Source organism: Squalius cephalus (genome assembly GCF_949319135.1).
Source record: "Squalius cephalus genome assembly, chromosome: 15".
Taxonomy (NCBI): domain Eukaryota; kingdom Metazoa; phylum Chordata; class Actinopteri; order Cypriniformes; family Leuciscidae; genus Squalius; species Squalius cephalus.
This window is the reverse complement of record NC_137136.1, coordinates 36,705,862-36,733,826: the sequence shown is the minus strand read 5'-3', so window position 1 is coordinate 36,733,826 and position 27,965 is coordinate 36,705,862. Positions and strand designations below refer to the sequence as shown.

At 39.3% G+C, this 27,965-nt stretch overlaps 2 protein-coding genes across 3 annotated transcripts; one reads left to right on the top strand and one right to left on the bottom strand.

Moving 5' to 3' along the window:
- Positions 1 to 63: 63 nt before the first annotated feature.
- nt5c3a (5'-nucleotidase, cytosolic IIIA) lies at positions 64 to 12,431 on the bottom strand. 2 transcript variants are annotated; one of them, XM_079895093.1, is made up of 9 exons: positions 12,120 to 12,431; positions 5,229 to 5,327; positions 5,045 to 5,114; positions 4,583 to 4,629; positions 4,417 to 4,502; positions 3,786 to 3,875; positions 2,361 to 2,523; positions 938 to 1,138; positions 64 to 702 (listed from the first exon to the last, which is right to left on the bottom strand). In XM_079895093.1, exons 1-9 carry the CDS (start codon positions 12,255 to 12,257, stop codon positions 601 to 603), a joined length of 996 nt encoding a protein of 331 aa, XP_079751219.1. In that variant the 5' UTR covers positions 12,258 to 12,431; the 3' UTR covers positions 64 to 600. The 2 variants fall into 2 exon arrangements, with proteins under 2 accessions (XP_079751219.1, XP_079751220.1); XM_079895094.1 differs by lacking the exon at positions 12,120 to 12,431 and adding an exon at positions 6,379 to 6,464.
- On the top strand, positions 5,419 to 27,965 carry sri (sorcin). Its single transcript, XM_079895108.1, has 10 exons — positions 5,419 to 5,457; positions 9,646 to 9,779; positions 14,243 to 14,409; positions 20,977 to 21,045; positions 21,698 to 21,767; positions 21,885 to 21,928; positions 24,080 to 24,227; positions 25,313 to 25,426; positions 26,763 to 26,821; positions 27,381 to 27,965. The coding sequence occupies exons 3-10, from the start codon at positions 14,371 to 14,373 to the stop codon at positions 27,405 to 27,407; spliced, it is 570 nt and encodes a 189-aa protein (XP_079751234.1). The 5' UTR covers positions 5,419 to 5,457; positions 9,646 to 9,779; positions 14,243 to 14,370; the 3' UTR covers positions 27,408 to 27,965.

Genomic DNA, 27,965 nt, shown 5'->3' with positions numbered 1-27,965 from the left:
TCAGTTATTGCCAACTTTGCATAAATCTTTCTCGTTCATGCGTTATCTAATGGAATAAAAAACTCATGAGAAAAATGCCTTTATTGCCTATACCTCACAGGTGATCAGGAGGCTGTGCACATTTTAACACCGAAACTTGGATAATTTATGCTAAAACATTCTCACACACAATACATGAAACATCATGGCTTTGGAAGCAATTTATAGCATTGCTTTAATTTTGATCTGTTCATACTGACATGAAGTACATAGTTCCATGAGAACTGTAACAGACTTTAAAAGTGCACATCATTTTCAGAATGATCATGAGTTTGATGCGTCAGCCGGGCTTTGTTGTTCACAGTCCCAACTTTTATTGCAAACACATAATTCCATATCAAAAATACTACAAACAATAATTTTACCAATATGCAAATGATGTGATGTATTTTTCTTTAGATACATGTTTAGAACCCAGATGCGTTTATTAAAATAGTTCATCATGATGAGAGGGCAGAGCTTTAAAAAGGTCAAAGGTCGCGTGTATGGCTTGTGAGGACAGATGAAGGCCGGCCTCAGTGCGGGAATTATCCAGGAATCCTGGAACTGAGTCTTTGTCCATTACAAGATCTTCTGAAGTATGGAATTAGGCACTTCAAGTGTTTCATCCCTCACCAGGACAATATCATAAGAGTCCATGAACTTTTCCAGCCGATCCTCTACCTGTGAAACACAACATGATCCTCATCGATCAGTGAAATCACCTGAGCAAACAACAGTCAAGTCAAGACACCTTCATTTATACAGCGCTTTAACAATACTGATAGTTTCACAGCAGCTTTACAGTGAGAACAGGAGATTACAGTAACACAGATTGTTTAGGCTTTACAGCAGCTCTAGAATAAAGTTATTGAATCCTAAAGGAAAAAAAGGTGAATCCTAAAGGAATCGTACGCACCTTGTCATTGAGAAAGCCGATCTTGAGGATGTTCTCCACGTTGGGAACGCCGTCCGCCATGTTGAGATCCCCGAGCGAGTCTCCCAGCAGGATAATGTTCCCGTTCTCCTTCAGCTGTTTGAAATACTCTGTGTTCCTCAGGGCACCGTCGTGCTTGTTGTAAACATGGATCAGCTCTCCTTTAAAGCCTTTCAGAAGCCCCTGCAGGACAACAGAAGATCCCGATCACCACACGATCATCACAGATAATCTGATCCCAGGATATTAATCTGATCCCAGGATATTAATCTGAACCCAGGGTATTAATCTGAACCCAGGGTATTAATCTGATCCCAGGGTATTAATCTGAACCCGGGATAATAATCTGAACACAGGGTATTAATCTGATCCCAGGATATTAATCTGATCCCAGGATATTAATCTGAACCCAGGGTATTAATCTGAACCCAGGGTATTAATCTGATCCCAGGGTATTAATCTGAACCCGGGATAATAATCTGAACACAGGGTATTAATCTGATCCCAGGATATTAATCTGAACCCGGGATAATAATCTGAACACAGGGTATTAATCTGATCCCAGGATATTAATCTGAACCCGGGATATTAATCTGAACCTGGGATAATAATCTGAACCCAGGGTATTAATCTGATCCCAGGATATTAATCTGAACCCGGGATAATAATCTGAACACAGGGTATTAATCTGATCCCAGGATATTAATCTGATCCCAGGATATTAATCTGAACCCGGGATAATAATCTGAACCCAGGGTATTAATCTGATCCCAGGATATTAATCTGAACCCGGGATAATAATCTGAACCAGGATATTAATCTGATCCCAGGATATTAATCTGAACCCGGGATAATAATCTGAACACAGGGAATTAATCTGAACCTGGGATAATAATCTGAACCAGGATATTAATCTGATCCCAGGATATTAATCTGATCCCAGGATATTAATCTGAACCCGGGATAATAATCTGAACCAGGATATTAATCTGATCCCAGGATATTAATCTGAACCCGGGATAATAATCTGAACCAGGATATTAATCTGATCCCAGGATATTAATCTGAACCCGGGATATTAATCTGATCCCGGGATATTAATCTGAACTCGGGGTATTAATCTGAACACAGGGTATTAATCTGATCCCAGGATATTAATCTGAACACAGGATATTAATCTGAACCCGGGATATTAATCTGAACCCGGGATAATAATCTGAACCCGGGATAATAATCTGAACCCGGGATAATAATCTGAACCCGGGATATTAATCTGAACACAGGGTATTAATCTGAACCCAGGATATTAATCTGAACCCGGGATATTAATCTGATCCCGGGATATTAATCTGAACTCGGGATATTAATCTGAACCCAGGATATTTATAAAGGGCCCGAGACTAACGTTCTCATCAAACTCCATGAAGTTGGACACGACTTTGACGTTGTTGTGGTAGACGCCGGCCTGTCGGATGATTTCCTCCAGAACGTCTCCCAGACCCGCGGAGAAGATGAAGACGGGAACGCTGTGCTGGAGCAGCCGGTCGAAGAACTGCTCGTACCCGTCCCTGTCAAACACATGCTGAAGATCAACATCTCCGCGACAGCATCAAGCTTTAGAGTAAACGTCCTTGCTCACTGAGTCCGAAATGTGTCCGAAATTTTCCCACATTAAAAAATAAATACTACCTCTCACATTGTGTCAATCCCGTTTACACACTGCCTGCAAAAATTCGGATCGAGTTTGATTTTCTGCGTCTTTCGCATCCGTATCAAGAATTTTGAGTTGTGTTTCGACAATTCAGAGCCACGAATAACGAATATGAAAAAACGCATATGAAAATTTTGGACTCAGTGAGCAAGGACGAGCGGCGGTGGACAGTAGCAAAGTATTTTAGTTTGGGAAATGTTCAATTTTACTTCACTATAATTCAAAGTATAATATCGAACTATTTACTCCTTTGAATTTCATAAAACATATGGTTACTCATTATTGAGGAAATCCCCCCCTCTGAGATTTGAGAACGATTCTGCTGAATTGATTCACGAATCACACTGAACGATTCATTTGCGAATCGGAGTGATTGCATATTTTAATAGTGTATCTGTACACTGTATGTAACATTAAAAGTCCACCTGTGGTAAAAAAATGTAAAATGTCTATGTGGTGTTTTTAATATGCTTTAAGACAAAGCATGTGTAAATTCATAAGTCGACAGCATTGCTGAGTATTTCCTCCTTAAAACTGCAGTGAACCAAAGACAGTCTCAAAAACACGCTTTGAAATCGCTGGTGTTTCTGACGTCACAAACTACCTTGTAACCAATCAGATCAACGTGTGATCGTCAACCAGTGGATCTCTGAGCTGAGTGAGTGAGTGGAGGCGGGGCTCATTTGCATATTCATAGTGCATGTTCATACGTTTTAACATTGTACTTGAATTTAAAAAATACCTGCATGTTATTGTTGCTATAATTACTCTGTTGACCTTCCATTACCCATTAACCCATGCTTAACCCTACCCATACCAGCAGACCTGTCCCTACACGGACAGTAACATAGTTTCGGCCCACATCTGGTACACGTTGAGTCCACATGTCCCAGATGTGGGCCGGATCTGGGCCGACACTATGTTGCTTTCTGGGTAACCTTACCAGTCTCCACATCAATAGCAGCACAAGAGTTTTACAAAACAACATCAGCACAATAAGTGCATTGTACCTAACCTGTTTTAATGCAAGTATATAAGTTAAAGACACCTAGCATAAGTATAAAGTGGGAGCAAAGCTTGTGAAACCATCATGATGTCAGCGAGATGATGTGTGTGTACCTTAGACAAACGTCCGACTCTCTCACGACCTCTGGGAGTTTGTCCTTCTCCAATCTCTGTTCTACCAATAACGTGTGAGACTTAAAATACCTGAGGAAAAAAGACCACTTTAATTAATTACAGAGTCTTGATGTTGTTTCAGGCTCTACTAGAACAGGTTTTCCTGCTTGAATGTTGATTATTCTCCTCATATTCTCCATTGTTGCGGCTCCTCTCTTCCCAGTCTGTCAGTAACGCTCTGTTTACTTCCTGTCTCTATGAAGCCCCTCCTTCTGAAAAGCACACTGTGCTCTGATTGGTCGGCTGGAGCAGTGTGTTGTGATTGGTCGAGCGCTTCGAGTGTGTTTGGGAAATGTCCCGCCCCTTACCATAACCGCCAGTTTAACACACTACTAACTAACTCAACCAGGCCCCGCCCCTTTATTCTGCGCATTAATTATTATAATGAGGAATATTGTGACGTGTTCGTTCCCGGAAGAAACTCAAGACTACAGTGGAGGCGTTTCAGGAGTTCAGGAACACTGACTCTGATATAGAAAAGAGCTGGAGCTTCTGCATGATTAAAAACATCTTTAAGCGTTGTGAAAGATGATGTCCTGCAGGTTACTCCGGCGTGTGTGTCTGCACTCACCACTCCACCATAAAGGGATATTTCTCCTCCATGGTCAGATGAGGGTCTATCTCTATGGGGTAATACGTCTCCTTCAGCTGGAGCAGCTGGAAAACATCACATCTCTACCATGTAAATATACTTTCACAACCTTCAAACGCTCACGTGATAGAAGAATCTTGCATACCTTCTTCCTACAGTCATCCGTCACCAGCTTGCAGTTATCAATGATGTCTGTGAAAGCAACACACACAGATCACTGCATCTCAAACTCTTTCCTTTACATATATCCGTCAATTCAGTTCAGTGTCATCAACGTGTATATTCTGACAGAAAGGGTTATAAATTCAGTAAAATAATGTTAATACCCAGTAAATGATAAACTTGCACAGTTTAAGGACAATATTTCAACTTTTTAATTGATTAATAAACAATTCTCCACTTTGTATTTATTGTTTTGACTTTTCTAAGATTGAAAGAAGTGCTTCATCCCCAAATGTCTGCATACTTTGGTGAAAACAGACCCTTTAAATTCTTATATTACTAATCCATGTGAAATTTTACATTCATAAATGTAATTTTTTCATTTCAATGAAATACATTATTTTCCCAAGAAAGATGCTGACGTATAGTTCAGTGTTTTACTCACTATGACATGTTGGGCAACGCTTTCCATTGACGGCAAACCTGCTTAACGTCATATCAAAGTCTGTGATGATCTGAGGAACAGAAGGAGAGTCACCGATCAGTCATGCTGGTGTGTGTGTGTGTGTGTGTGTGTGTGTGTGTGTGTAAGAGTGTGTGTGTGTGTGTGTGTTTCAGTGTTCCTGTACCTGCAGTTTAGACGCTCCACCTTTAATGAGACTACAGATGATCTGCTCCACTCGCTCCGGGTCTCGGATGTGAACCGTGCTCTTCTCGAACTCAGGCATCTGCACACACACACACACACACACACACACACACACAACCAATGAGACCAAGCCATCCGGTGGCCCCGCCCCTCTCTGATGACGTCACCGCAGAGAGGGAGGAGCCTCAGAGGACTGAGATATATCACAGGTAAACAGCCTTCAGATGCACTTCTGCAATAACTCGATCAACATTCACTATTTAAATGCATTCTAATATTTCTAAAACACTTTGTATCATATTTACTGGCTTCATTCATGCTTGGCTGCAGTATAAATACTAGAGATATTAGAGAAGTGTTATTAATGTTGTGATATATTTTTAGCTTTCATGTAATTCTTAGTTCCATTTTTAGTAATTGCGTGTGCTTTTTAGGTTTTAATTAGTTAAGTATTTATTTATTTACAGTTAATAATTTTAGTGCTTCAACAAACATTTCTATTTTTGGTTTAGTTTAAGTTTTTAAACTAATATTTATATGTATTTTTACTTCAGCTTTATGTCAATGAACATTCATGTTTTCGGTAACATTTTACAGGGTAGTCAACTAATTTATTTACATTTATAAGGTAGTCAACTAATGTTAACTAATGAGCTTTAATGTAAAGTGTTCCCATGTTTGTAATGGTTCCAGTTGCCGATGATAGCCCAGTGTTGGAGACTGGTGTCAGTGAGCTGGTAAACAGATTAGGGTTATACTGTAATCCGGACAGTGTTATCATGTCATTCGCGAGTCTCTATTCCAAAAATACAGTGAACAACAACATACCTCTGGTCTCACCCCACCCTTAACACACACACACACACACACACACACACACACACGGTGGAACTAATCTTAAAACACGCTTCTGGAACTAATCTTAAGTCTGCCAGATGAGAAAGTATTAATCATTAAATCATGAAAGTGCTCCAGCCAGCGTTCACTCGACCGCACACAACACATGTCAGTAATGCACTTCTGCTCGCATGCAGGCAGAAACACCAGTATGATTTATCATGTCATATAATGCTGGCATCGTAAACACGTAGTGCGAGTAAACCCGTAATAACTGGTGTGTAAACACATACCTCGTCCTCCGGCGTCGTGTCGAACAGAAGAAAGCGTTTCTCGTGTGACACACACTTATATTGCCCTGACACACACAGGGGGCGTTCCCTTAAAGCTGACAACAGCCCATAATCTACACCCCCACAGGGAGTCACATGACACACACACCCTTCTTAAAGACACACACACACTTACACAGGGCCGGAACTTCGTTTTGTAAAACTGGGGGGAAATAAAAAATAAATAAAAATTTGGAAACACTTTATTTTACAGTGTCCTTGTTACATATGTTACATGTACTTACCATAGTAATAACAGTAAATTATGCATAATTACATGCAACTAACCCTCAACCAAACCCTAATCCTGCCCTAACCCTATAGTAAGTACATGTAGTTAATCAATATTACTCAGTACTTAAATATATAATTACACTGTAACAATGACACCTTAAAATAAAGTGTAACTAAAAATGATTTCATTTATCTCGCATGAATGTTTGCGCTCATTGCATTTTCACAATGGGGTAATATTGTTAAGACTTTACACAAGCTTTTAAATTAAACTGAAAAAAGTAGCACAAACAAATACAACAGAATAAAGATACAAATAAAGAGAAATAACGGGAAAGGTTTTAGAGGCCTACAGAAACTGATTAAAGTAATCAAAAGTAAAATAACGCTGGGTAGTATTTTAGTCCTGACTAAATAAAATACATAGGCTATTAATCCAGATTCCTTAAACCTAAAGCACAGACACATACGGCTGTAAGAGCTAGTGCACGGGTCCTGTGCTCATCACGTGTGTTTATGCTTATTAAAGACATGACCGGCTGTGTTTAGAGGATACTCACGAAGACGGATTTTACGTTAAAGTGATATAATCTGTATAAAAATAAAAAGACGTGCAAATGGTAAACTTCAGTGAATCCTCCGTCATGTCCCGAACGCCAGAGTCTAGCGAGTGTGACGCCTGCCTCCAGCAACACATGTTAAAGCACGCATAACTACACTAAACTCTCCACCGGTGAAGCTCAAGATATGCCATCATTCACCTCTGATGAGCAGAAGATTGTGCTGACCGCAGGCCTGAGGCAGAGTCTGACTGTGTGTCTCAATAGCTCAGGGTTCGACTGCGCTCCTATCAGCCTGGAGATATCTCTGAGATGATGAGCTGAACCGACTGCACACACACACACACACACACACACACACACACACACACACACACACACACACACACACACACACACACACACACACACAGGGATTATGGATTCCTATAGTTCATGTCTTGGAGAGTCTGTCTCTGATAAGACACAGTCCACCGGTGAGGTCAGACTTCAGTCGTCACACACTGATTGTGTCAATCTTTATATAAAGCGATTGTGTCACTTCAGAATCCTTATGGATTACGGTTACCAATGTCTTTATGATCAGGCTTTAAAGGAGTCGTTCACTTCAGAATTAAACTTTCCTGATCATTTAAGTCATCCAAGATGTTCATGTCTTTCTGTCTTCAGTGGAAAAGAAATGAAGGTTTTTGAGGAAAACACTCCAGGATGTTCCTCCATATAGTGTCTTCAATGGGGTCCAACGGGTCGAAGGTCCAGATGTGAGTTTCAGTGCAGCTTCAAAGTCTCGACACGATCCAGCCAAGGAATAAGAGTCTCATCTAGACAAACCAGCGGACATTTTATAACAAAATAAACATTTATATACTTTTAACCACAAATGCTGGTCTTGCACTCGCTCTGAGATGTGACACACATTACGTAATCACGCTGAAAGCTCACACAATCTGGACCTTCGACCCGTTGGACCCCATTGAAGACACTATATGGAGAAACATCCTGGAGTGTTTTCCTCAAAAACCTTCATTTCTTTTCCACTGAAGACAGAAAGACATGAACATCTTGGATGACGTGGGGGAGAGTAAACTATCAGGACATTTGAATTCTGAAGTGAACGACTCCTTTAATGGACAGAAATATCTTCTTTTTGGGTGAACTAACCCTTTAGGTCAAGAATTAGGAAATTATGTTTTTGTTAATATGTCATTGTTTTTTGCAGAGCTACTTATTAGTCTATCATATTTAATGTTGACACAAAACAAAAAGAGGCTTTTGTTTTCTTCACTAAGCTTGTAAAGTCACCTGTACACTATAACTAAATAAAGCATGTCTGGTCTGAAGAAAACAGAGGTAAACGATCTGAAAGAGGCCATGTTCTTCTTCTCGTCTTCTTGGTGTTGTTTTTGGGCTCTACTAGAGCAGGTTCTCATGGTTGTATGTTAAAAACACGTTATTTTCCACGTATTCTCATTGTTGCAGCTCCTCTCTTCCCAGTCCGAGGCTGTTAACGGATGCTATACGCCTGTATTGAAGCTGTTAGTCTACATTGTTTCAACTTATTTCTTAAATAATCATGTAAGAACTACATTACCCATGATTCTGAAAAAATCTCCACTAATCAGAGAAAACAAGCAAATAGCTCTTTAGCTCCGCCCACTCCCATGAAGCGGGGCCAACGTCACACAGTGATTGACAGGGCGGGTGGGGGCGGGGCCAAGTTCACGCAGTGATTGACAGGGCGGGTCGGGTGGGGGCGGGGCCAAGTTCACACAGTGATTGACAGGGTGGGTGGGGGCGGGGCCAAGTTCACGTAGTGATTGACAGGGTGGGTGGGGGCGGGGCCAAGTTCACGCAGTGATTGACAGGGTGGGTGGGGGCGGGGCCAACTTCACGCAGTGATTGGGGGCGTGATCGGCTCGGAATGCATTTTCGATTTGCACATTGTATTTTGCTACATTCATTGCTGGACATTTAATGAAATTTCAATCGCAAGTGTGTTAACTGTGAGTGTAAATGCAATTAAGAAAAATAACATTTAAATGATCATTTTGCTACAGTTACAATTGGCAAATGTAAATTATATAATTGAATTTGGTAAGACTTTATTTTACAGTGTCCTTGTTACATATGTTACATGTACTTACCATAGTAATAACAGCAAATTATATATAATTAAATTTACATGCAACTAACCCTCAACCAAACCCTCATCCTACCCTAACCCTATAGTAAGCACATGTAGTCGCTTAATATTACTCAGTACTTAGATATATAATTACACTGTAACAATGACACCTTAAAATAAAGTGTAACCTTGAATTTTAATTTGGCGCCAAAAGTTGCACAAATGTAATGGAAAATTTAAATTTAAATACAGAAATGCATTGCCATTTTACATTTCAAATTGAATATTGCTGCCCATATGCTTCTATAGAGGCAAGCAGACTTTGGGAAAAACACAGAAATAAAACAAGGACCAATGTCGGCGTGGCGTTTCGAGATGGAGAGAGCTCGCCACAAACTTGGACTTGACAGAGACTCCGCTCTCACATATGTTTTAATAGACAGGTAAGCAAATATATATTATTTATTGTACACATACAGTTATATTGCACTTTGTTTGTACTTCAGTAACGCTTTTCGCTTTTTATCAAGTCTGGTGACCAAGTCTATGGCAGAGAAATAAAATACAGAATGTGTTGCTCAAAAATATTTAGCCATTACTTGAAAATACTGTGGGTTTGTTTAAAGGGTAACTAAACCCCTGGTCAGAGCCTGACTCCACCCACTGGCAATATTTGAAAAATGCTGGAAAAGTGGGCAGACCGCAGATGAGATAGAGGGGAGGAGCCGAGGGCGGGGCTGAGCGGGGGGGCGTGCACCTGAGACCCGCAGTGACGGATTCATTGACAGCTGCTGTCAGACTCTAAAATGGAGAGTGACTCACAGGGTCCGAGACGACGTGAAGTACATGCATCTGATGAGTTTTATCGAGTTGATGTCAATAGCACGCGCTCTCTGTGGGCATATTCATATTTTGCAGCTATGTGAAAAAATCCAGCAAAATGCGCTGGCGCGTTTGTCGACCCCAGAGGATTAACTTTAGCCTAACCATAAATTGTGATTATATATATGCTCACTCACATCAAGACGCCGCTGCGGTGGTGGAGTCCATGCAGGAGGAGCAGCGTTTGGCACTGCGTCGCTGTTCAGTGCGAGCTGTGTGGAAAAGCCCATTTCCACCTGGAAAGCTATGCAGTCCAGCAGTGCTGTTGCAACCAGCAAACCTACACCTACGTACCCTCCCGACCACTGTAGTAAATACAGATAAATCTACGCTAACTTGATTCGTTAATTCCAAAACCACATCTCCCGTCGTATATCTCCCCACTAGGGGGTGTCCAAATTAATCAGACGAGGACGATTCGGTATCGGTTCAGTAATAGACCAGAACCGATTATAATGTGCTGACGCTTTTCTGACGTCATTTGTGGCGTACGTGCTTTGTGGCGGTAGCATCCAATGGCAGAGGGAGGCGAGACCACAGACCGTATATAAACGAGAGACGCGAGTGCGAAAAAATAAAAATGCTCCAACTACTTTAAAGCCGACATCTGGGCATTTTTCGGCTTTGATGAACACCCTGGTCAGCTCGACCTGCAGAAGACGCGGTGTGCGCTCATGTCACACACAAATATAACATGCAGGAGGTAATAACACTAACTTCATAAACCACGCTAGCCGTGTTCACCGCGAGCTGTTAGCGCCTGCAGAGTCTGAGCGGATGAGCTCCAACATCTCCCGAATCCACAGCCAAAAACATCATCCGCCCGCCCCAATAACTCTCACTGACTTAAGGATCCGCACCCGATGGTCAAATTACAGTTATTCTGTTACGCGTGATTATAAATGGATGATCGTAACCCAACAGCGGACTCGGCGGCGGTTGATTCGCGCATCTTTAATGGTAACATAATACACTGATTAATGAGCGCTGCTTTTAAATGAACATTTCTTTAAAACAAAATTTATTTGACAGATTTTCCTTTTCTTAATGGCATAAACAAGCTTTACTCCCGTGAAACTTAAACTGGACTGTCACTGTTTCTGTCACTGCGACTTCCCGAACAGGCGAGCACACACACACACACACACACACACACACACACACACGCGCGCACACATCACTTTTGATGTAAAATTGAAAATTGAGGATGCAGTGCATCGTGATACTGAATTGAACTGAATCGATGACATGATAACCGTAATCGAACTGAACCGTGAGACCAGAGTCGGTTCACACCCGTAACACACACTCTCCGTCACAGCACCGTCAAGCTCTGTCTTTGCTATTGGTTTGAAAATGCGACCTCTGGCGGTGAAAACATACATATTGTACCTTTAAATCAACAGTTTTATATGTATCCACTGTTTTTATTTTGATTATGTCATTCGCAATGCTTCATGGGACTGTAGTTCACACAGTCTTCAACATTGTCTTTTTGACAACTTTCAGACAAGTTTACACTCGCCTGCTTAGATAAGACAATAACCTATAAAAAGCATTTCTTTGCATCTGCAAAGAGAAATATTAGAGAGGCGAACACGAGGGATGTTCGACTGCAAGTGACACTGTAAATGCGTGTTTACTGCGACTGTGCAGATCCAGTGCTGAATGACCTCTAAGCCCATCTGCGCTGACCGTGACGTCAGAGGCGCGCGCGGGGCCCCTGGTGATGCAGAAGCTTCACGCGACTATCATCTTCATCTTCATCATCACATACATTTACATTCGGCGACAGACAGATGTCAACTTCCGGGTCATGTCAGCCTGGTGTTACGCGCCGCTCGCTCCCGCGGTGTGAAAGCCATTACACAGATAGTATATCTATATCTATATATGCTCACCATTTCTATGATCTTGGTCTTCTTCCCTGCTCTCTGCTTTTTGCTGAGCATGTACTGCGCGAGTACGACTCCTCCGAAGAGCGCGCACACCGTAGCGCTCGCCACCGCGCCGACTTTCACCACCGCGCTCCTGTCCATCTCTCTCCCCGGTTAGAGAAGAAGCTCGTCGCACACACACTGCGTGCACGGGCTGTGTGGTGTGTGTGAGCTGTCGGCATAAACTGAGACCCGGATGACGCACTACAGTCGTCCACATGTGAAGTATGCAACCAGAGCACACACTACATAACCGTCACACACACTGCAGTGCGCACAGTGACCAGCAGGGGTCTCCTTCAGCATGAGCACTGGCCCCTTATTCAAATATTAGTACAGACGAGTTAAAGATGTTAGGTTGTTGTTGTTTTATTCGTGGTAATAACGCAATGAAACATGACAACATGTTGTCATCAGGGAGACGCTATAACCACCAGCGACAAGGAAAGTTGACCAGGGATCCTCTGAGTGCCAGTGCTGTGAATATTTGAAATGTTAGTGACTGATTTTGATATGGATGACAATAAAGTAAATTGTGCGACATTATTTTTGTCCAGACCGTCATACGAAGAAAATTATGAGAACCAATAAAATATTAATAACTGATTGTGTTGTAGTCAATGTTTGCTTCTTTTTTTCATAGTAAAATAAAACCTGTAGATGTTTGTACTCTGTTTGCACACTAATATTTTTTTATTTATTTTTTCTTCAGTTTATTCCAAGTTTTGGTTCCTGCCATATTAATAGATATTAAATACAATTTCTTTGCTTTAGCCTCCTCATTTATAGCCTAGTTCTACAAACAGAACCGATTAAATGGGTTTCCGAATAAACAGTTAACATTCATGCATAACATTTTATCATCAAAATAAATAATAAAGATTAAATACATTTCATGTTCCAATTTTTCTCCTAATTAGGATGAGAAACTTAATTAAGTTAGATAACTTAACTTGATTTCTTTTAATAAATTAAACTCTTTTTATTAAAACTCATTTAATAAACACAATATAAGCATCAACATATAAAGTATTGTTACACATTTTATAAAGATGGAAGCTTGATTCTGCCACAAAATAAAAAAAAATTAAAAAGGTAATTGCAACTTTTTACCTCACAATTCTGACTTTCTTTCTCACAAATCAGAATTACGTGATATCAAGTCACAATTCTAAGGCTCAGTATACGGCACTGACTATATATCTCACAATTATAAAGTCAGAATTGTGCATGAGATAAAAAGTCGCAAAACCTTTTTGTATTTTCGTGTGACAGCAGAGGCCGCGTTTGAGCCGAACTGTGACAAAAAAGTTCATTTTGTATTGCAAAAGCATCAAAACAACATAGAAAGTTTGATTTAGAACATTTAGTACACAAAATAATAATAATAGTTAAATTAAATAAAAAATATCCAAAAATAGTAATACTGATAACATAAAACAATAACAATAAAATAAACAAAGATTAATAAATAAAAATAAAATAGGATTATAATGCAGAAATCATGTATAAAAATCTCTCTCTCTCTCTCTCTCTCTCTCTCTCTCTCTCTCTCTCTCAATTCAATTCAATTCAATTCAATAAAGCTTTATTGGCATGACAAAAATACATTTGTATTGCCAAAGCATCAAAACAGCATAGAAAATGATATTGAAAATTTAGTACAAAAAAAAATTCAATTAAATAAAAATAATAAATAATAATAGTAAATAGAACAGTTTATGAACATTTCAAAATTCTGTGAACAATTTAGAATTCAGTGTGTAAGTGTTTGTGTGTTTGTTTTGTGTACGAGCGTGTGTGTGTGTGTGTGTGTGTGTGTGTGTGTGTGCGCATCACTGATTAGTCGTCAACTCTCTCTTTTTGTGGCAGGCATCGATGTATCTTGCCGCTAGTATGATACAATCTCTTTTTTCACCTAATAGATGTTGAAATTGTGTTTTGTTGCTTAATTTTAGGAAGTTAGGGCAAAGTATTTCAAATTTTGTGTAAAAAGTCCCTCTAATGTCCTCATAGTTGGGACAGTTGGTAAGAATCTCTCTCTCTCTCTCTCTCTCTCTCTCTCTCTCTCTCTCTCACACACACAGATCCTCCATCACGGAAGAGGGCGGAGACTCTCTCTCACACACACACACACACACAGCTACAGATCCTCCATCACGGAAGAACTTCACACCGGACTCGTTCATTCTCCAGGAGAGATCTCGCGGTCAGGATGAATTTCCAGGGATATGGAGCTCCAGCTGCGGGAGGGGTATGATGATAATAACCAGTGTGTGTTACAGATATTCTTCATGCTGATCTGGAAGCTCGATGCTGCGGATCGAGAGCTTGATAACGCAGTTTCTGGATGATCTGTTAGTTCGGGATATATTCCTGATGTTAGTGGCTGATGGAAAGGGGAATTGTTCTGTTTAATGGCGTTTAAAGGGCAGATTCGACATCAGTGTTGCTGGTTTACCCACCTCTGGTTTACTACTAAACACACCTTGCTCTTCTCGGCTGGTTACAGTGACCCTTGACCTCTACTGGGTGTGTCGGGTTTACTCATGTTTGTAGTGTTGTAGATCAGTGGATTAGTGTTCAATGGTTTCCAGCACAATCCAGTTCTGATGATCTGAAGTGGTTGGTTTAGAAATGGTGAAATATAGAAAGCTCAAGTAACAAATGTTCATCATGTGTGAAAAAAAACAGGTTGTGTATGTCAGTCCCTCTCAATAACTTTTGTTACACTCACATAATCGTAGTTCCTTTGTTAAAGGAGAACTCCGGTCAATTTTAACATTGAGCTCATTTTTTTGTAAATTTGGAGTGCTGTCAGTACAGAGAACAACGACAAAAATCGGTGTTGCCTACACCGAGTTATTCTATTTTTAAAATTTGCACCCTGTTGACTTCAATGGGGCAAGTTTTAAACCTGCTTTCAGCCTCTTAACATCCTTGATGTGTCATTACAAGTGCACAGGTCATGTGAGTGATTCCTTCAGAGTGAACACGAGTGAATCTGACTGCAGTAGATGTGCAAGATATGAATAAAAATGATGTTAATTTAGCCAGCGCACATACCTGTATTTACATCCTGTTTTCGGTCGAAGTCCACAGTAATCGATTGTCGAGTTCGGGCGCATAGGTTATCACGCGAGTGAACTCGACAGTCGACTACTTCGGACTTCGCCCGAAAACAGGAAGAAAATACAGGTATGTGCGCTGGCTAAACTCCAAATTTACAAAAAAATGAATTGAAATTCATAAATTCATAAAATTGACCGGAGTTCTCCTTTAAGTCGGTTTTTAAAGTCCCCCTGTGGTGTAAATCCAGTGTTTAATGTTGTTTATGTGTCTATGTGGTGTTTTTAATCTGCTTTAAGACAAAGCATGTGTAAGTTCATAAGTCGACAGCATTGCTGAGTATTTCCTCCTTAAAACTGCAGTGAACCAAAGACAGTCTCAAAAACACGCTTTGAAATCGCTGGTGTTTCTGACGTCACAAACTACCTTGTAACCAATCAGATCAACGTGTGATCGTCAACCAGTGGATCTCTGAGCTGAGGGAGTGAGTGGAGGCGGGGCTCATTTGCATATTCATAGAACTGCGCATAGGCCTACTAAATGAGGCAAGGGTGTCGAGTTACAGTCAAGATATTTTATGGCATGAAGAATTATTTTTCAAGGAAAAAAAAACTTAAATATGTTAGCCTCATAGCACAATTGCTTACGTACTATTTAAAAAAAAATGACTTGGGCAATTATGCTATGAGCAGGGACGTCGTTAGGCCTATTTTAGGGGGGCTGAAGCTACCCCAAAATGTTCCTAAGCCCCCCTAAATGATAATAAGAACAACAATAACAATTCGATTTATCAATAACAGTATCCTCATTAATATTTAGACGCAACAAATGATATATATCCAGCTACAAAAAAATAGCCGAAAAGTCGGAAGTTGGACCTGCCAACTCTCCCGCATTCACCGTGAGACACACGCAACTGACACTTTTCACACGCTCTCACGCGGCACGCCACACATCCATTTTCTCACGCACAGAAAAATCGCGAAGCAAAGAGGACACGGAGACCGACAGACTAGACAGAGCAGGTTACTTTATGATATAAAAGAATCTCACTCTCAGATTCTGTCAATTTTATTACGAAATTCAAACAATTTTGGCGCTTGTAAATGTGACGTGACAGATCCCTAGCGCACGTGAACCGATCATCTCTACTAGCTAATAGTAAAAAAACACGAACACTGTTGAAAGATACAGTAGTAGGCTGCAACTTACCGAAATGTATATTCCTCATACATAATATCGATCAATCAGTGTTTTTTTATCAGCGTGAAGAGCTCAATAACATAGCTGGAGAATAATTATGTCACATTTACCTCAGGAAAGCCCTTTAATGAACATAGGCTATAGCATGTAGTTGGCAAGAAAAAAAGAGCTATAGAGAGTATTTTGCTAAATATGTGTTCTATATTACATATTTATTATATTTTTTACTTATATCATTAAATAAAGTTGTTGTTATTATAATAAAAAAAACGCATTATATTTAATTTGAGTTATTTTTAACCTTAAATAATACCAGCTGATAGGGCTGTCTGTATGTTTACAGTATTGGGTGAGTTTTTATCTTGAGAAAAAATAACGCCTATGTACCTAATGTTTATCCAAATGAGTCAATATTAAATCAAATTACAATAATTGAATTGAATTGAAATAATAAAAAAGCGTAGCTTACCAGAAATTGTACCATGCACCCAGGCCCGGCTGCAGAATGAAATGACTGAGGGGGCATGTGAAATTGTTAAGGGGGCTTAACTTTATACCATCAATGAAACAATACACACTGATAACTTGCTTAGTAAAAAAAGATAAGCCAGCGTAATTTATTATGCATATATTAACCCTTTCACGCTTAATTTTAATATTCTAACTGACTCCCCATAGTGAGTTTTTTCAAGGCGACTGTTATTTTAGAATTTAGAACGTTCCCCCTTAATGTTTCCATGGCAACGCGTCATATTTGTCACGTGACACACCGCGGATGTATCGCTTTTATTTCCTTTTCCCTTTTTTATTCAAAATATTCACAAACTTGCTTACCATGTCATCAACTATCTGATATTCCGATTCTCAAAAATGTGTTTGTGAGTGTGTTTGGTCATTTAAAAACCTTTATAAATAATCTTGATCTTGATCTATAACGTGAGATGGCTGTTTCTTTGCGCCGCAGTTTAGAGAATCCTGTGAGTCAGCAATTTCTCCCGAAATACATGCAAGAAAGTGGAATAGAAGAATAGAGTAAACTACTTTATAGTTACTTCCACTGTGTTTGTCTGATATGAATAACACACGTCGGCAAATTATATTTGAATAGATTGTTATTGCTGCTTCCACAGACATCAGTGTGTATTTTACAAACTCCAAATGTATTGTTTTACTAGTGCTTAATGTGTTTTTAAATGTCTGAAACCTAAAATAAACATTGTGAGGTTGAAAACACTGCATAGTTGTGATATATGACAGCGCTGAGCGCGTCCGACTCTGGCTCAGCGCCAGCCAACGCGCGAAAGCACAGTTTAAATCTGGCAGTTATGTCGTCACTCGTCACTGAACATTCTAAATCCCATATATGGGACTGTACCGCTCAAAAGGTTAAACATTTCATTTGTAACCATGAATACAAAAATGAAACTGAGGGGGCACAAATCAGATCTGAGGGGGCAATGCCCCCTTTTGCCCCCTCGTGGCGCCGGGCCTGCATGCACCATAAAATTTACATATTATTTTACACTTATATAAAGCCTGAAATGGGCACTTTTTGTGACAGCAACCCTATCATTTTTGATCAAAGTGGCTTAACTTCAGAATTTGAACTAAAATCAGTATTCTTATGATTGCTCTGAACATTTCTGACTAAGTTCAACAAACATTAAATTACTTATTCATAAACTAAAAAAAAAAAAAAAAAAAAAAAAAAATATATATATATATATATATATATATATATATATATATATATATATATATATATATATATATATATAGGTGTGACGGGGTTGAGACTAGGGTAACAGGGTTGAAGATGGTAACAGGGTTGAAGAGACAAATACAGCTAAACATATACATAGTTGTTTTTTACTCAAATTCACTGTAAGATTTTCTATAAACGCAAGTTACAAATAGGCTACCCTGGGGGCTAAGCCCCCCCTGTCTTCCAAACCTAGTGACGTCCCTGGCTATGAGGCTAATGAAATTTTGGTGATCAAAGATGAGATTTAAGGGATAAAATGATTGACTACAGGGGGACTTTAATTAAAAAGTCTAGTATCTTGCTCAAGGACACAGAAGTAATGGATGGCTTTCAGATTCGAGTCCAGATCTTCTTGTGCGAAACCTTGATTTCCACATTTCCTCTTCTCACGCTTCACAGTTCTATTCAGTTCTCCTTTATAAAAAATGAAGTACAATATGAAAGTATTCTTGTTTAAAAGCTGAATACTATGAATTTCATGAAATGATCTATTGTTAATATACCAATTTTCTGAAGTCAGCTTTTTCCCTATTAAATATAATACCCATCGACCATCATGATAATACAGATGGTGAAAATGACAGGCACATGGAGATGAACAACACACCATCACAACACACATGACAATACAACAACGCAATAAACATTAAAGCTGCTGTAAGTGATGTTGGGTGACGTTACTTCTTGTTGACGTTTAAAGTATTGTCAAACTAAACGGAGGCTAGCTCGACCCCCCCCCCCCCCCACCCGCACACTAACCCCCCAAACCGCACCCCAGACCCTTCTCTTCTGTGATTGGCTGGAACAGTGTGTTGTGTTTCCAGGTGCAGTTTGGCCCAGTTTGTGTTTCTCTCTGTGTGTGGAGCCTGTGGTGTGTGTGCAGAGACCGCGCTTCAGTGTGTTCAGGGGACGGGCAGCGAGCGGGGGGGGGGGGGGGGGGGAGAGGTTTGCTGGACGTGACAAAAAAATGTTTTGGCCTAAAAAACGTGTGACATCGCTTAGAGCACCTTTAAGTAAAAACCATAATATGTCACACAAAACACCTAAAGTACACTCATTACAAAAATAAGAAACAAAATTAAATGATTATAAACGGAATTAGGGCTGTGAAACGATTAATAGCATCCACAATAAAAGTTTGTGTTTACAGAATATATGTGTATAAATTAATACACACACATGCATTTATATATTTAAGAAATATCTGCATGTATATATAATTTATATTACATAGAAATATTTTATACATAAATAACACATTTTTCTTAAATATATATTTCCACATATGAATGAGGCCTGAAACCGATCTCGATATATCCGAATGCATGCGTTTTTTTCCTGTTTACGCCGTCATAGAACACATCGGATCTGTGTCACATGTGAGCAAAACATCGGAATTGGGTCACATTTCACTAAAATGTGGCCTTGGTTTCCAACCGTCCGGTTTGTAGACAACCCACATGAACCACTGAGCCACTGAGCCACTGAACCACTGAGCCACTGCCGCCCCAAGCTAGTACTAATAGCATAGAAGAACTACTTGTACTTAGTGCAAAGAAAACACTTTTTGTTGCTGTTTTTTTAGACTGTCTGTCACTATTTAGTGCAAATAGCTGTTGCCTTATACAGAATATGATCATATGTGATGTCACATTGAGATATCATTTTACTGTAAATTGTACAGTAAGGCCATTGCACACTGAGTCCGAAATTTTCGTATGCGTTTTTTCGTGTTCGTCAGCCTTTAAAATTTGTCACGCACAGAAACCTTGCACACTGAGTCCGATGCGTATTTATTAAACCTTTGCGGAAAAAAAAACGCAAAAAAATACAAAATGGATTCGTCAAGCAGTGAGGATGATTTTGTTGTCCTCTTTCTTCTTAAAAAGAGAAAAAGAAAGAGGAAATATTGGGTCCATCCAATGCTGAGATTGCGCCGAGAGGAAGGAGAGTTCCACCTCCTTATCAAGGAGTTTGGAAATTATCCCGAGCGATTCAAAATTTACCTCACAATGTCAGTGGAACAGTTTGATGCTTTGCTAGCGATACTGGAGCCACATATTAAAAAGAAGACCACCAATTTCCGTGAACTAATCGATCCTGAACAGAGACTGGCAGTATGTCTAAGGTATGGACACACACACACACACACACACACACGGCCGGCGGAAGCGCTGGGCAGACAGTACAGCTGTATACAGGTTATATTTTATACCCAAATAATACATGATTAGTAATCAAATTGGCTGCTCAATCACACCTCCGAAATTTCGATCTGATTGAAAGGGGAGGTTTATTCCTTTTCTAACGAAGTGTTCTGGATTTTGTCATTCGCTTGTACGGTGGCTCTGAATTGTCAAAAAAACCTCTCAAAATACTGGCTGTGGATGCGAAAAACGCAGAAAATCGAACCCGATCCGAATTTTTTTATTATGGACGAAAGTTTCGTAGACAGTGTGCAAGCGTGATTGACATGACGTGAGGTCGATTTTTTTTTTTACGTGCGAAAATTTCGGATGCAAATTTCGGACTCAGTGTGCAATGGCCTTAAGTGTTTACTTGAAAATGAATAAATTTGACAGTGTTTTACAGTACAGTTATGTATAATGCGCTGTTAGAGCATTCATGGTGTTTCACTGTATATGGTCACGCAACTCACAGTCAGCAGTTTATTACCGTTCTGTCTGTAAAATATGCATTTAAAGTTTCTTTCTTCTGTGGAAAAATGCCACGCAGTCCTAAAGCCTTCTCTATAATGAGAGCGTTCTTCCTGTTTCCCTGCAGTTTCCCGGAGGATTCCCCGGACAGCAACAGGATCCTCTGTACGGATACTTCACTACCGTCGCAGGACAAGTAAGAGCTCGCCTCAAATCTTCCTTCAAGTAGGAAAATAAAGTTCAGGTCAACATGTGCAGCTCAAGTCTGTCATGTCGGCTACAGAACATCATCATGAGAACATCATAATTGTGTGTTTGGGTCATAAGTTTTAATGGTGAGACTTTTGTATTTGCAATCAGGCAAAATTATATGACAATTGGGGATCAGATGGAAAAAATCATAATCACGATTATTTTGGTCAGTATTGAAATCACGATAATGTAACACGATTATTTCACATGATTTTGGGAACGTGTCGCATTTATTAAAAAGACACCTTTCAACAATTCTTAAAAAATCTAAACTTTTTGCACGTACGCTTGTCATTCAGAACACAAGACAAAATAAGAGTTTTCTTGCAAAAAAGAACATGGCAAAAATTATTATTTTTTACTCGATTGTACTATTTTGGTGATCGTTAGGAGCTGAAATCGAAATTAAAATTTAATTACACAGCCCTAATAACAATTCGGATTTAGATTTATCGAACCAATATATCGGTTATCTGCTTTCAAAAACAAAAGATTATCGGTTATCGGTAATCAACCAACATTATGATATTAGTGCATCCTTAATTATGTAATTATAAATGTTACCAATATTCTAATATGTGATTTGTTTTGTTCAGGATGGCCAGATATCTGCAGAAGAACTGCAGGCGTGTTTGACTCAGGCCAACTTCTCTGGTGGATACAGACGTAAGAGCGTTTAACTTCACTCAGCAGAGGAGCAGAATGTGCAGGAGTTCACACAGTTGCAAACTGAAAGCATTTGCAGATTCATAACTTGTTTGTAACACATTCTTTGTCCTGCAGCTTTCAACATTGAGACGTGCAGACTGATGATCAGCATGCTGGACGTATCCTTCTGCTCACACTGAACACATGCAGATATCTAACTATCATCATAGTTCTAAAGCCTGATTTTCTGTGATAAATCCTCAGTAAATGTGTTCCTGTAAAAGGTTTGTCTGTGAGAAGATCACCTCTCTAATGTTCCTCCTGAACTGTGCTGTTCTTCAGACGTATGGAGTGTCTTTGACCCAGTTTCTCAGAGAAATTATTGCCCGTTTGAAACCTTCCTTCTGCTGTCGTGATGTTCTTTCTCCCCGTCTTTTGAAACAAATTTTTGATTCGGTTGGAGCATGTTTAGTGTATTCTCTGAATAAATGCTTGTGCTCAGGGACTATCCCTGACAGCCTAAAACTACTGTTACACCTCTTCTCAAGAAACCTTCACTTGATGACAGGGATTTTAATCATTTCAACACTTCCTTTTATTGCCAAAGCATTGGAGAAAACGGTTCTCATTCAACTCCAGTCCAGTCCTTGCGACGTTCGTGACGTTCGTCTGTTACAGGACAACTTAGTTTGAATAAAATTAATATTTGTGTAGTGTTCAATGTTGTTATCAATAGAGATACGCGGATGGGGTATTAGTTCATCCGCAACCGCATCACAAAACTCATCATCCGCACCAATGTTTTTTGACCAGATTTCAAAGCCGCACCCGCCCGCCATCCGCTGATTGTTTTGCGGTCTATGGACGATGCAATGCTCTGCTGATGCGAGCCGCAAGAAAGCCCTTGTCTGTTCTAGAAAGGATGCAGCAAAGATATTTAATGCTAATGTATGAGGCATAGGCCTACGCTGAGTTTCATTCATTTACCATGAGATGCGCTCTAGTTCACAATGCAATGCAAGTGAACGCGGCGCGCCGGCGCCTCAGTGTCACGGTTATATTGTCTCCTATATTTTTATTTATTAAATACATGCAATTGGTTGATGAAACATTTATTAAAATTAAGATACAATTTGTACAAAACGAAATTCGCTTTAAAGAAATGCTTTCTCCAAAGCAAAACTTAATGAAGTGGTAAAAATCATGTCTGACGATTTACAAAACAAAACTTCATTAAGTGGTAAAAACCATGTCTTCCAATTGCAAATGTTCATTGCTAATGTTTATTATTGCAAATGTTTTTCATTTGTTTAATAAATCTCATAATGATGGCACATCACTATATCATAGCTTTTATTTGTATCTGAAATGATTGGCGGTCGCTTGGCAAAGAATCAAATACAGTTGGAAACGACGTTGACCATTAATGACACAGACTGTTAACAATTGAAATGTCACTTCCTCTGAAATGCAACACAAATGCTGCTCTGAAATCTCTTTTGGCATGCCTAGACGAAGTGAAAATGTGGTTTTCTGAAGTCTTATTTCTGAATGAATCTGAAACCAAGGTTATAGTCTTTGGCCGCCATGGAAACATTAAGAGCAGCAACATTGACCTGGGTTACCTTTCTCCTTCTACTTCATCCTGCGTTAAGAATTTAGCTGTTTTCTGGGATCAGAACCTCGAATTTTAAAAACAATTAGTTGTTGTTTCTTCCAGCTACGTCTTCCCTCTCTTATTAAACCCTCTCTGTCTGAGAAAACCGTAGAGACTGCTATCCACGCGCAGCTCTCTTTACTATGGCATGTCCAAACACTCTATTGCTCGCCTCCAATTAGTACAAATTAGTACAACAGTTTCTCAGATTTTGAGATCGCTGCATTGGCTTCCTGTGCATTTTAGAATTTTAGAAGAGTTTAAAATTCTTCTCTTTGATTTTAAATCCTTAAATAATCTGGCACTGAGCTATTAGTCTGAGCTTCTCTGCTCACACGAGACCTGAGGTCTGGCGATCAGAGACTTATGTCGGTCTTCAGATCTAAGTTAAAGCATAGAGGAGATCGAGCCTTCCGGTTTACATCCGATCGCCACAGTCTGAAACAGTTTTTAAATCTTCTCTTAAAACCTACTTTTTTTCTTTAGCTTTTAATTGATTGTGAGCTTCTGTCATGAATGTGTGGTTCGCCCTCGTCTCTTTATCTTGTGTTTGCCGTTTTTTAAATATGCTATATAAATAAAAACAAACTTGACAGACACTCTGAAGGGTTTCAAGCCCGTTACGCACAAGACTATCCCTGAGTGTGAGTTTCCGTAACTGAGCTGTGGACAGAGAGACATGTCCTGCTCTATGGGCTTCCCTGAGTTCAAGGAGCTGTGGGCGGTCCTGAGCGGCTGGAAGCAGCACTTCATGAGCATCGACCGGGACATGAGCGGCACCGTCGACCCGCAGGAGATGACCCAGGCCATCACCTCTATGGGTAACGCTTCACAATCTGTGTCTAACAGAGCTCAGTTCAAACACTCACATGATCTTATTCCTGCATGACAGAGATTCGGCTCTGTCGAATCATAAATAACCCTTTGACTAGTCCGATCACAGCGAACATTCAGATCTGTGTTCTGGTCCAGAGAGAGCCGTTGTCATGAATAGATGTGAAACAGCTTCACTAACACACAGTATCGTTATTTCTGTCTCACAATAACTCAGATTATAACAGAAGTTCTGGGAGAAAAGTTTATAGTTCAGATATAAACACTGATGTCTGCGGTAGTGATCAGAATACCGTAAATCACCTTTTGAAAGTAATGTGACGCTTCAAAAAATATTGTATGAATTACACTATTACACCAGTAGACAAGCGACGGTTACTCAAGAGATTCGTGCAGAAACACTGATTCATCCAGTAATGAAACAAGTGAAGTTTATGAGGCAGTCATTGAATCAATCATTCAACTGATTTAAAGAAACAAAATTCATTCAAATATATATATTTTTTAAATAAACTGCAGCAAATAATATTTTGTCAGATGGCAGCTTCCAATGAATTACCACAAGTCATATAGCCAACATTGTGCAAAGTGCAATATTATCCACTTCCTAAATCTGTCAATTCCTGGAAAACCCCAAATAAAGCTGTCAAAGGGTTTGGGTCAGTGACTGCGATAACAACTCAAACAACTCAAACTAAACACAGTTAGTTCTGTGACGTCGGCTTGAAGAATCATCTGAGAATATACTTATCCTTGATCATACACTTCAAATTAAATGTCTTGATCTGAATAGAGTGATAATGCAGACAAAACTTGAGAGATCGACACTTCCAGCGCTTCTGAATGTTCTGAGGAAATCAATGGTAGAATATGTTTGTGAAGAAAGTTCGATGCTTTAGTTTAAATTACAATCGCTAGATCCAAGTCTACCACAGAATATCTGTAGAGGATTTTATTTCTGCTTCTTGGAGACGCAAATCAGGGACAAAAACAGTGTTGATGCAGTTGGACTTGATGATAGATTAGTGTGAGGATGTGAGAGTAAGCTGTGTGTGTGTGTGTGTGTGTTCAGGGTACAGACTCAGTCCTCAGGCCACCAACTCCATCATCAAGCGCTACAGCTCTAACGGGAAGATCTCGTTTGATGATTACGTGGCTTGCTGTGTCAAACTCAGGAGCTTGACTGGTAAGTATGGAGAATCTACATGATTTTATTTTGGGACTCGCAAACAGAATTTGTCTTAAATTCTGATTCCATTTAGTAAAGTATAGGGTGAATTATGTCTACCACGAGCCTTCATCATACACATTTGCTATTGTTTAAATGTCTATTTAAATGTCTTAAGGCGAGACACGGCAGGCAAAAACATTAGGGGTTTTTTACTGGTCAATTTTGAGATTTTGTCAATATCATGTCTTCTTTCAGACTTGTGGTGAAAAAAAGTCCGAAATACACATTTAGGTCTTTATTTTACTACACTTTGTCTGTTTGCGTCTGTAGATTTCTCATAAATTCAACAAAAGTTGGCGTTCTTAATCAACACGCTGCTCCGCGATCACTGTCTCACACCCTGTCATCACACACACCGTTAGGAAGCTCTCTCTCTCCTGTGCAATGCTGTCGGATCCAAATATGGTCATTTCCTTTTTATCAGCAACCAATCATGAAAGTAAAAGGACTGAATGTGCAATCTCATTGGCTGATGATAAATCTTTAAAGCCCGTTTTCTCAAAATGACTTTTCTCTCATTCTCCAAGTCCGGAATCTCCACTTCAGTCGCACCTCTATACACCAAACCTTCTAGTCTTGTACCTAGTTATATTATGAAGACATTTACAGAGGGATTTGTAAATATGTTATTCCTAGCCTGATTTATATAACATTTTATTCCAAAAAACATGGCAAAAATCATTTTTTTAAGGCTATTGACAGAATATTCTGATTTACAGGATAACAAAAGGAGAGATCAATAAATCCCTCTGTAATTTTTTTCCCCATCTAATATGTGAACACAATGAAAAAATAATTTTTAACCTGGCTTTATCCAATACTCAGATTTCGTTTTTCTAAAATATATGCAAATTAGCGCATATTTAATTACATATTGCCTAATTTGCATATTTAAACATTAAATTACAGAAAACTTGTAATACATTTTTTCCTCATCTTAATGTAGGTAATCAACTGGGAAAGTTTCATGGTGATATCTGATAGTTAAACATTTTTACCCTATTCAGCTGTAGTGTCTCGCCTTAACCCTTGAAGGATATGATGCATGAATGAGTGTAAACTGGAGTGATTACGGCTCTGTACCGTGGTATTGTGTGTAACAGGCATTACTGTAATTTGGGACCATTATTCTTCCACTTTTGCATATTTCAACATTTACTCCACTGCAACTAATGACATCAGCTTTAGTTTAGCGGCTCCAGATCACCCGAACTCCAGTGTAATGATGGTTAGTACTGGTTTGAAGTGATCAGTGTTCATGTCCTGACTGAAACTGTCCCGTGATCATCAGATGCGTTCAGGAAGCGGGATCAGGCTCAACAGGGAGTGGCCACATTTCAGTACGATGATGTAAGTATTAAAAACATTACAGAACATATTAATATCATGAGGAAAAGGCCAAGAGGATTTATTTTTTAAATAACATTAATTTTCAGTCAAACGTAACCTGTAAATCAACTTGTGATAGACACTGTTTTGATAATGATATTGTCTATATAATTATATAACCTCTAAAGAAAAGCAAAGTGCTCTGGGTTTCTAGTGTTGACGCCTTATTGATTTCATAAGTTCAGGAGTTTGTGATTGTTTGCTCACCAAGTGGCCAGAAATTAGGCCTTTTATAAGAGTCATTAAATATAAAAATATAGCATTGTATTTAAATGTGTACTTCACTCACCCAGTCCTGTTTAACCGTGTCCTTATAGTCATGTGACCCTGAGATCCACATTATGCTGTTAATTATTGAACATTGGTGTCTTTGTCCTATTGCAGTTGTCATTGTTTTATAAAACATTCTTATAAAGCGAATGACTTTAATGGTCGGGCATTAGCTAATGATCATAATGATCCTCAAGCTTTCGCTGGTTATGAGATGACATTAATGTGTGTGTTGTGTCTCGTCTCCCAGTTCATCCAGTCCACCATGAGCATCTGAGAACAAGCCTCTGGATTCATGCTTGGATCCTGAAACATGGATTCCTTTTTATAATATGCATTTTTAAACAATTTACTCACATGTGCTTTAATGTCATACTTTTTACAACATTGTAGTACTTACGATATAAAACGTACATTTAAACAATATTGTTTGCATTATGCACCATTATTCTTATGAACTAAGTAGTGCCTCTACACCAATGATATTCACAATCTATGCACTCATTTCAACATGTATCATACATCCTATAGTATATATATATATATATATGAATGCCAGTGCCATAACTCTTGCTGGAGCGCTGTTCGCATGTCTCTGCTCTTCCAGTGCATTTGTTTGAAAGGCTTAATGTGACATGGCCAGTTATGAAAACAGTGTAAGAAGGGCCAAACGTCAGTGTCAGTGCTGCTATATGGACATATAATGTAGAAGTGAAATGTTATATTATGTATCACCACAGAATTCATGTCTCTGTTTGTTGCTCTGCTCAATGGCTGTGTGAAATGTGTGTGAGATCTATGCATATGTTCACTAATAACAGCAGTTATGAGATTG